The sequence below is a fragment of the Cherax quadricarinatus genome, unplaced genomic scaffold (assembly GCF_038502225.1).
Source record: "Cherax quadricarinatus isolate ZL_2023a unplaced genomic scaffold, ASM3850222v1 Contig37, whole genome shotgun sequence".
NCBI classification, from domain to species: domain Eukaryota; kingdom Metazoa; phylum Arthropoda; class Malacostraca; order Decapoda; family Parastacidae; genus Cherax; species Cherax quadricarinatus.
This window is the reverse complement of record NW_027195063.1, coordinates 332,783-343,986: the sequence shown is the minus strand read 5'-3', so window position 1 is coordinate 343,986 and position 11,204 is coordinate 332,783. Positions and strand designations below refer to the sequence as shown.

The following is an 11,204-nucleotide window of genomic DNA, read 5'->3' as shown; positions in this document are numbered from 1 at the left end:
TACCCTACCGGCCTAGTACCCTACTGGCCTAGTACTATACTGGCCTAGTACCATACTGGCCTAGTGCCATACTGGCCTAGTATCATACTGGCCTAGTGCCATACTGGCCTAGTACCATACTGGCCTAGTGCCATACTGGCCTAGTACCCTACCGGCCTAGTACCCTACTGGCCTAGTACTATACTGGCCTAGTACCATACTGTCCTAGTGCCATACTGGCCTAGTACCCTACCGGCCTAGTACCCTACTGGCCTAGTACTATACTGGCCTAGTACCATACTGGCCTAGTACTATACTGGCCTAGTACCATACTGGCCTAGTACTATACTGGCCTAGTACCATACTGGCCTGGTACTATACTGGCCTAGTACCATACTGGCCTAGTACCATATTGGCCTAGTACCATACTGGCCTAGTACTATACTGGCCTAGTACCTTACTGGCCTAGTACTATACTGGCCTAGTACCCTACCGGCCTTGTACCCTACTGGCCTAGTACCATACTGGCCTAGTACTATACTGGCCTAGTGCCATACTGGCCTAGTACCCTACTGGCCTAGTTCTATACTGGCCTTGTACTATACTGGCCTAGTACCATGCTGGCCTAGTACCCTACTGGCCTAGTACTATACTGGCCTAGTACTATACTGGCCTAGTACCCTACTGGCCTAGTACTATACTGGCCTAATACTATACTAGAATAGTACCATACTGGCCTAGTATCCTACTGGCCAGTAGGGTACTAGGCCTAGTACCCTACTGGCCTAGTACTATACTGTCCTAGTACTATACTGGAATAGTAACATACTGGCCTAGTATCCTACTGGCCTAGTACCCTACTGGCCTAGCACTATACTGGCCTAGTAAATACTAGAATAGTACCATACTGGCCTAGTATCCTACTGGCCAGTAGGGTACTAGGCCTAGTACCTTACTGGCCTAGTACTATACTGGCCTAGTACTATACTGGCCTAGTACCATACTGGCCTAGTACCCTACTGGCCTAGTACTATATTGGCCCGGTGGCCTGGTGGCTAAAGCTCCCGCTTCACACACGGAGGGCCTGGGTTCGATTCCCGGCGGGTGGAAACATATCGACACGTTTCCTTACACCTGTTGTCCTGTTCACCTAGCAGCAAATAGGTACCTGGGTGTTAGTCGACTGGTGTGGGTGGCATCCTGGGGGACAAGATTAAGGACCACAATGGAAATAAGTTAGACAGTCCTCGATGACGCACTGACTTTCTTGGGTTATCCTGGGTGGCTAACCCCCCGGGGTTAAAAATCCGAACGAAATCTTATCTTATCTTATCTTATACTGGCCTAGTACCCTACTGGCCTAGTACTATACCGGCCTAGTACTATACTGGAATAATACTATACTGGCCTAGTATCCTACTGGCCTAGTACCCTACTGGTCTAGTACTATACTGGCCTAGTACTATACTGGCCTAGTACCCTACTGGCCTAATACTATACTGGCCTAGTACTGTACTGGAATAATACCATACTGGCCTAGTATCCTACTGGCCTAGTACCCTACTGGTCTAGTACTATACTGACCTAGTACTATACTGGCCTAGTACCCTACTGGCCTAGTACTATACTGGCCTAGTACTATACTAGAATAGTACCATACTGGCCTAGTATCCTACTGGTCAGTAGGGTACTTGGCCTAGTACCCTACTGGCCTAGTCTAACATTCACTTTCTGCACTACAGTGTACACTGTCAGTCCTCCTGACATAACTTGGGTCAGAGAAGATTCCCAGATATTTCACAGAGGGCACGGCAGTGACGGGTCACCATTACCCTGGACACCAAATTATGTGCCCATTTCTGTGTATTTTTGGTGCCAAAGAGCATGGCGTCCTTTTTCCCGAGTTGTAGCGCTAATTTGCTGTCTACTAACCACTTGCTGCTGGACTCTAGTTCTAGTGATAGTACACTAGATACATCTTGTGACTCTTGACGTGACACAGAGCACTGTCATCTACATACAAGGTCACACTTGACACTGATAGTACACTAGATACATCTTGTGACTCTTGACGTGACACAGAACACTGTCATCTGCATACAAGGTCACACTTGACACTGATAGTACACTAGATATATCTTGTGACTCTTGACGTGACACAGAGCACTGTCATCTACATGTAAGGTCACACTTGACACTGATAGTACACTAGATACATCTTGTGACTCTTGACGTGACACAGAGCACTGCCATCTACATGTAAGGTCACACTTGACACTGATAGTACACTAGATACATCTTGTGACTCTTGACGTGACACAGAGCACTGCCATCTACATGTAAGGTCACACTTGACACTGATAGTGACTCTTGACGTGACACAGAGCACTGTCATCTACATGTAAGGTCACACTTGACACTGATAGTACACTAGATATATCTTGTGACTCTTGACGTGACACAACACTGTCATCTACATGTAAGGTCACACTTGACACTGATAGTGACTCTTGACGTGACACAGAGCACTGTCATCTACATGTAAGGTCACACTTGACACTGATAGTACACTAGATACATCTTGTGACTCTTGACGTGACACAGAACACTGTCATCTGCATACAAGGTCACACTTGACACTGATAGTACACTAGATATATCTTGTGACTCTTGACGTGACACAGAGCACTGCCATCTACATGTAAGGTCACACTTGACACTGATAGTGACTCTTGACGTGACACAGAGCACTGTCATCTACATGTAAGGTCACACTTGACACTGATAGTACACTAGATATATCTTGTGACTCTTGACGTGACACAACACTGTCATCTACATGTAAGGTCACACTTGACACTGATAGTGACTCTTGACGTGACACAGAGCACTGTCATCTACATGTAAGGTCACACTTGACACTGATAGTACACTAGATACATCTTGTGACTCTTGACGTGACACAGAGCACTGTCATCTACTTACAAGGTCACACTTGACACTGATAGTACACTAGATATATCTTGTGACTCTTGACGTGACACAACACTGTCATCTACATGTAAGGTCACACTTGACACTGATAGTACACTAGATATATCTTGTGACTCTTGACGTGACACAGCACTGTCATCTACATACAAGGTCACACTTGACACTGATAGTACACTAGATATATCTTGTGACTCTTGACGTGACACAACACTGTCATCTACATACAAGGTCACACTTGACACTGATAGTACACTAGATACATCTTGTGACTCTTGACGTGACACAGAGCACTGTCATCTACATACAAGGTCACACTTGACACTGATAGTACACTAGATATATCTTGTGACTCTTGACGTGACACAGAGCACTGTCATCTACATACAAGGTCACACTTGACACTGATAGTCATGTCAGTATCCTGACATAGAAACAATAAGGGACCCAGATACTACCTTGGGGAACCCCACCTGCCATCAGAAGGAGCTCTGATTCTGAGTTGCTGACCTTGACAATTTGTTCCCTGTTGCTCAGGTAGGACTTAAACCAATCTACAGAACCTATGCCTATAGTTTGTAGTTTCTTACATGATATAAGCCTAAGGTTACTACGTATGCCTATGTGATTCCCGAGCAACATTTCAGTTCTCAGTCCATCAGATTAATTAGTGAGGTGTTGGTCCAGTACAACGTGTCATCAGTCCATCAATTTTGTTGCCTATTTAACAGTATTTCTTTACTGTAGTTTCTATTTGGGATCATTTTTATTGTCCTGTGCTCACCTAGTTGTGGTTGCAGGGGTCTAGTCATAGCTCCTGGCCCCGCCTCTTCACAGGTCGCTACTAGGCCTATACTATCCGTTCCCTCAATGATTTTCCTGGCGCAGTAAATGATCATTAAGACCTGTGGTAATGACTGATTGAACAATAAAATGGTATAAAATACCGACAGGTTGTTAGGTAAGACACATATACAACAGTTAGGTATCTTTATTTCGAAACGTTTCGCCTACACAGTAGGCTTCTTCAGTCGAGTACAGAAAAGTTGAAAGAAGCAGAAGAGACTTGAAGACGATGTAATCAGTCCATCACCCTTGAAGTTTTGAGGTGGTCAGTCCCTCAGTCTGGAGAAGAGTATTGTTCCATGGTATAAAATACCTGTCGGTATTTTATACCATTTTATTGTTCACTCTGTCAGACACTGCAACACAAGGGTATCTTGGTACAGACTCGGACTCAACTTCGACAACCTCTACTAGTGAGAACGGCTGGATTTGAGAGGGACCTGACCTCTCAACGTCCACATTCTTACCTCTACTAGTGACCTACGTCTCACCTCCTGGCGCTATATAAGGCTCCATCCTGTCACTTCAACTTCATATTGTTTCAGACAACGGAACAATACTCTTCTCCAGACTGAGGGACTGACCACCTCAAAACTTTAAGGGTGATGGATTGATTACATCGTCTTCAAGTATCTTCTGCTTCTATCAACTTTTCTGTACTCGACTGAAGAAGCCTACTGTGTAGGCGAAACGTTTCGAAATAAAGATACCTAACTGTTGCATATGTCTTACCTAACAACTGACTGACTTATCAGAGAGGTTATAGAGAACAAAAGTCGCTCTCACAGCGACCATGAGTGTTCTCTTTACGACCATGAACGTTCTCGCTGCGACCATGAACGTTCTCGCTGCGACCATGAACGTTCTCGCTGCGACCATGAACGTTCTCGCTGCGACCATGAACGTTCTCGCTGCGACCATGAACGTTCTCGCTGCGACCATGAACGTTCTCGCTGCGACCAATGGTCGCAAACCCCTCAAGGAAGGTTCCTTGATGTTGGTGAGGGGCTCTTCATTTAGGGAATTGGATCTGTGCTCCAGTTCCCCGAATTAAGCCTGAATGCCTTCCACATCCCCCCCCCCAGGCGCTGTATAATCCTCCGGGTTTAGCGCTTCCCCTTTGATTATAATAATAATAATAATGGTCGCAAAGAGCTGTGGTCGCAGCGAATGATCGCAGCGAGTGATCGCAGCGAGAGGTAAGTACACGGTTCCGTGGAGGACGACGAGGACGAAACCGAGAACGACGGCTGACTCTCCATCACCTCTTAAAAAAAAAAAAATAGCAAATCACAAGTTTCTTTGCGCTCTTCCCCGCCATCTTTTTTTTACGGCTCACGTTACCGATAAAACATTAAAACCAAATAAAAAACTAACAAACCATAACCCAATTAAGCACAAATAAGCTCTAATCTTCATTTAACATTATTTAATATCTATTAGGAGTTTTTTTTACCATTTTGTTAATATATTTGATAATAATTATCGACAACATAACACGGAAATAATAACATTGTATTGTTTACATTCAGCACCAGGTGGAAGCTGTCTTCTGGTGCGTCCTTCACTTTTATCACATTTTCTCCTTATTTAACACTTATTATCGCATTTTTTGCACTTATATCCACTTATTTAAGTGTAATAAGTGTCTTTGATAAATATTAGGAGGAATAAATAAGAATTTAAGGTTTTGTTTGTTTCGTTTTAAGTGTTTTTGTTTTAGTTAAAATAATCTGTTTTTTTTTTTTTTGTAATGTTTTTTTTTTTATTGGTTGATTTTTAATGTTTATTTTTTGACTTTTTTTTGCAGCATTTGTATTGGGAAATTTTGTGGTTAGGAGTTTATTGTTCTTTTTGCAGATGTCTCCTATAATGCATGACCCTTGTGGGTTTAGTGCTTTGTTTTGATTAAAATAATAATATTGTCTTCTATAATAAAATTTGTATTAATTTTTGCAGCCATCGTCTATTGTTAATTTTTGCAGCCGTTGTCTATTGTTAATTTTTGCAGCCGTCATCTATTGTTAATTTTTGCAGCTGTCGTCTATTGTTAATTTTTGCAGCTGTCGTCTATTGTTAATTTTTGCAGCCGTCGTCTATTGTTAATTTTTGCAGCCGTCGTCTATTGTTAATTTTTGCAGCCGTCGTCTATTGTTAATTTTTGCAGCCGTCGTCTATTGTTAATTTTTGCAGCTGTCGTCTATTGTTAATTTTTGCAGCCGTCGTCTATTGTTAATTTTTGCAGCCGTCGTCTATTGTTAATTTTTGCAGCCGTCGTCTATTGTTAATTTTTGCAGCCGTCGTCTATTGTTAATTTTTGCAGCCGTCGTCTATTGTTAATTTTTGCAGCCGTCGTCTGTTATTAATTTTTGAAGCCGTCGTCTATTATTAATTTTTGAAGCCGTCGTCTATTATTAATTTTTGCAGCCGTCGTCTATTGTTAATTTTTGCAGCCGTCGTCTGTTGTTAATTTTTGCAGCCGTCGTCTGTTGTTAATTTTTGCAGCCGTCGTCTATTGTTAATTTTTGTAGCCGTTGTCTGTTGTTAATTTTTGCAGCCGTCGTCTATTATTAATTTTTGAAGCCGTCGTCTATTTTTTGCAGCCATCGTCTATTAATTTTTGCAGCCATCGTCTATTAATTTTTGCAGCCATCGTCTATTAATTTTTGCAGCCATCGTCTATTAATTTTTGCAGCCATCGTCTATTAATTTTTGCAGCCGTCGTCTATTAATTTTTGCAGCCGTCGTCTATTAATTTTTGCAGCCGTCGTCTATTAATTTTTGCAGCCGTCGTCTATTAATTTTTGCAGCCGTCGTCTATTAATTTTTGCAGCCGTCGTCTATTAATTTTTGCAGCTGTTGTCTATTATTAAATTCGCATTTATTTTTGCAGGTGTGTGTTGTACTCTGCAAAGAGAGATATGGGTCGTCGTAAGTCAAAGAGAAAGCCGCCCCCAAGGAGGAAGAACATTGAACCCCTAGACACACAGTTCAACTGTCCTTTCTGCAACCACGAGAAGTCGTGTGAAGTTAATATGTAAATATTTCTCTATTGTTTGATGTGCAGTTATAATGATATATAATGTTCAGTAATGACCCACATAGACCATTATAATGATATATATTGTTCAGTAATGACCCACATAGACCATTATAATGATATATATTGTTCAGTAATGACCCACATAGACCATTATAATGATATATAATGTTCAGTAATGACCCACATAGACCATTATAATGATATACGATGCTCAATAATGACCCACATTGACCATTATAATAATGATATACGATGCTCAGTAATAACCCATATATTTCGACCCCCTTCTGGGGTCCTCTTTAGCAGATAAGTTGATCTAGGGAATTGGATCTGTGCTCCAGTTTCCTGACTTGAACCTAAATACCTTCCATCTCCCCTCCACATGCGCTTTATAATCCTGCGGGTTTATAGCTCCACATGATTATAATAATTCAGCAGATGAGGATGACCCCAGAAGGAGGGTTGAATTCTACAGATCAATCTCACGGTTTATCTCCGTGTGGGTTATGATTGAGCATTAACAAGTGCTCATTACATTTTAGTTATTCATGGTGTATGACATTGACGGGCGTGCACGAGTAAGACACGTGTGCGACAGTTTAGCGTCTACTTTTCTACTGTGTAGGTGAAATGTTTAGGAAATAAACATACCTGTTGGACACGTGTCTTGCTCGCCTCCTCATTTGATGGCAGAGAAAAGACGCAGGCTGCAGGACAAGCTTTTGTTTGGACATCGTTTCTCTGAGGAGAGAAATGTTGCCACAATTAAAGCTGCTCCTACGATGTGCCTTTTCACTGTTGTTGACAGTACACCATTTATATTACTCTTTCATTTGATGTTCATATTAAGCCGGACTTGAATACTAAGCAACTCAACTGATGGTGGGAAGTAGTTCCTGCGCTCTGAGGGATGAGTGGGGATGTTGCAGTTTCTGGCGAGGTGGCAGTTGAGCAAATGTGTTTCCTTTATTTCTGCGTGTTACTTGACTTCCGTGGAAAACGGCCGATTTGTTACAGTAATTTTTTTTGCTTTATCCACTGGAACTTTCATGGATGACTTGAAGGGGCTGTTGAGGTTGTTTGGTCATTTAGAGAATGGATCAAAGTAGAATGACATGGAGAGCATTTAAATCTGTAGGAGAAGGAAGGTGGGGTACGGGTCGTCCTCGAAAAAGTTGGAAGGAAGGGGTAAGAGAGGTTTTGTGGGCGAGGGGCTTGAACTTCCAGCAGGCGTGCATGAGCGTGTTCGATAGGAGTGAATGGAGACGAATGGTACTTGGGACCTGACGATCTGTTGGAGTGTGAGCAGGGTAATATTTAGTGAAGGGATTCAGGGAAACCGGTTATTTTTATATAGTCGGACTTGAGTCCTGGAAATGGGAAGTACAGTGCCTGCACTCTAAAGGAGGGGTTCGGGATATTGGCAGTTTGGAGAGATATGTTGTGTATCTTTATACGTATATGCTTCTAAACTGTTGTATTCTGAACACCTCTGCAAAAACAGTGATTATGTGTGAGTGTGGTGAAAGTGTTGAATGATGATGAAAGTATTTTCTTTTTGGGGATTTTCTTTTTGGGTCACCCTGCCTCGGTGGGAGACGGCCGACTTGTTGAAAAAAAAAAATATTCGTGTTCTAGTTTTAACATTGTACAGTTCGTGTCCTTGTCATGTTTCAGTGCAGTTACCTATTTGTAGCTTAAAAATAGGTTAGACAAGTACATGAGTGGATGTGAGTTGGACCTGCTTAGCCTGGGCCAGTAGGCCTGCTGCAGTGCTCTTTGTGTGTTCCATCTTCAGTAATTTGTTCATTATATAATTCTTAACATTTCCAGTGGTTGCAGCACCATTTTCCAATGGCACTGCAACCATTTTTTTTTTACCCCAGGGATAAACCAAGGTGTTTTTCTTACCCCAGGGATAAACCGAGGAATGCTGGGAGAGTCTCTTGTCGGGTCTGTCTGGAGGACTACCAGTGTACCATCAATTACCTCTCGGAACCTGTGGATGTGTATAATGATTGGATAGATGCCTGTGAAACGGCAAATTGATCTACTTCCATTTCCGCAACTTATAAAGTTATATTACGAGTTAAGTTTACTGTCTTTACGGTATGAGTACAGGGATAGTATAACATTTTTTATGTCTCTGGCTTGTTTCTACAGGAATAAAGCTTGTTGTATAATTATACTCTCTTCCTATTATGTACGGAGTGTTAGGTCACACCCTCGTCCCTCTTTATTGAGTCGTTCATTACGACTTTGAGTTTACAAAAATGTATACATACTTTGGTTTTATTTGGTTTGGCCTCACTACTGAAGGCAGTATTTTTGAATGGGAAAAAAATCATAAAGTATCTAAATTTCTTTTATTTGTCGGATTTGCACGTTAAATATAAAATATTCGTACACAATCAATACCCTTTTAAGATGGAAAACATTTATTGTTATTGAATACTGGTAAGCTATACAAAATTTATATATGTAGTTTACTGTATATGAATGCATTTAATACATACAGTATACATAATTTTTCTATACAGTATTATAGAATTGGTATTTTTTTTTGTACATTGATGGAATATACTGTATGTATAGTGGCATTATCTATACAGTATTTCTAATGCATTTTTTCAAAGGATAGATTTTTTTTTTTTGGCGATCTTTCGTGCATTCATTTAATGTCAATTTGGGCATTATAATTAATTAAATATTTAAAGATTTAGTTTGTCTATGAATTTGTCCTAATTATATTATTGAAGTGGGTTGTTACATTGCAACCATGCAGGGCGGTGCTGGACTATCCTCCTGTTATGTGGGAGTGAAACGTGCATCCAGGTTGGTAGACAGCACAGCGGTGTATGACCCTCGTGGGTTTAGTGCTTAGCTGTTATTATTGTAATGGTAGACAGCAACCATGCAGGGAGGTGCTGGATTATCCTCTTGTCATGCGGGAGTGATTATTATTATTATTATAATCAAAGGGGAAGCGCTAAATCCGTAGGATTATACAGCGCCTGTGGGGAGATGTGGAAGCTATTCAGGCTTAATTCAGGAAACTAAAGTACAGATCCAATTCCCTAGATCAAGAGCCCCTCACCCGCATCAAGGAACCTTCCGTGAAGGGTGCGGGAGTGAAACGCGTTAAAAAAAAAAACTAAACCCACACGGGTCAAGTGAATACTACGAGGAACTTGTACTCTTGTAATGGGCTAAGCAGCGCTGCATGACCCTTGTGGGTTTGGGGCTTGGTTATGATTATAATAATGCATAATTGTTGTGATCCTATGGCTCATATTCTAGATTTTCAAGTTATACAGACCCCCCCCCCCAAAAAAAAAAAAAAATTACGTTCCAGAAGGCTGTTTGTATCTTGTATTGTTTGCAAGTCATTATTTTGCCATTTTTTCTATTGTTCTCTGCACCGTTGTTCGTTGAAAACTTAGATGACAGTGTACAGTATCAGCAATGTACGGTTCTTAATACTAAAGCATAATTTAATAAATAATGTAATGAACTGACTCACGAAATCGTAATGACACGATTGCAAACAAACCATACCCCGGCCGGGATTGAACCCACGGTCAGAGAGTCTCAAAACTCCAGCCCGTCGCGTTAGCCACTAAACCAGCTAGCCACAATAAGATTCATCCAACTAGGTATATTTCTACACCATAGGAAGGTTAGCACAGGCACCACTGTGACCACAAATGCAAGTTTTTACAGATGAATCTCCAGCTAGCGTGGCCGTGACAAACTCTAGCTCAAGTCCCTTCACTGCCGTCAACATGACTCACGAAATCGTGGTGCCTGGCTAACCCTCCTATGGTGTAGAAATATACCTAGTTGGATGAATCTTATTGTGGCTAGCTGGTCTAGTGGCTAACGCGACGGGCTGGAGTTTTGAGACTCTCTGACCGTGGGTTCAATCCCGGCCGGGGTATGGTTTGTTTGCAATCGTGTCATTACGATTTCGTGAGTCATGTTGAGGGCAGTGAAGGGACTTGAGCTAGAGTTCGTCACGGCCACGCTAGCTGGAGATTCGTCTGTAAAAACTTGCATTTGTGGTCACAGTGGTGCCTGTGCTAACCTTCCTATGGTGTAGAAATATACCTAGTTGGATGAATCTTATTGTGGCTAGCTGGTCTAGTGGCTAACGCAACGGGCTGGAGTTTTGAGACTCTCTGACCGCGGGTTCAATCCCAGCCGGGGTATGGTTTGTTTGCAATCGTGTCATTACGATTTCGTGAGTCATGTTGACGGCAGTGAAGGGACTTGAGCTAGAGTTCGTCACGGCCACGCTAGCTGGAGATTCGTCTGTAAAAACTTGCATTTGTGGTCACAGTGG

The 11,204-nt window shown here is 41.9% G+C and overlaps 1 protein-coding gene across 1 annotated transcript; it reads left to right on the top strand.

Moving 5' to 3' along the window:
* Positions 1–5,335: 5,335 nt before the first annotated feature.
* Positions 5,336–9,581, top strand: LOC128700974 (transcription elongation factor 1 homolog). Its single transcript, XM_053794492.1, has 3 exons — positions 5,336–5,371; positions 6,710–6,853; positions 8,776–9,581. Exons 2-3 carry the CDS (start codon positions 6,738–6,740, stop codon positions 8,906–8,908), a joined length of 249 nt encoding a protein of 82 aa, XP_053650467.1. The 5' UTR covers positions 5,336–5,371; positions 6,710–6,737; the 3' UTR covers positions 8,909–9,581.
* Positions 9,582–11,204: the final 1,623 nt, after the last annotated feature.

Coding starts and splice junctions, on each gene's coding strand:
- LOC128700974 (XM_053794492.1), top strand. CDS start 6,738: ATGGGTCGTCGTAAGTCAAAGAGAAAGCCGCCCCCAAGGAGGAAGAAC. Junction 6,854..8,775: donor AAGTCGTGTGAAGTTAATAT/GTAAATATTTCT, acceptor TTCTTACCCCAG/GGATAAACCGAGGAATGCTG.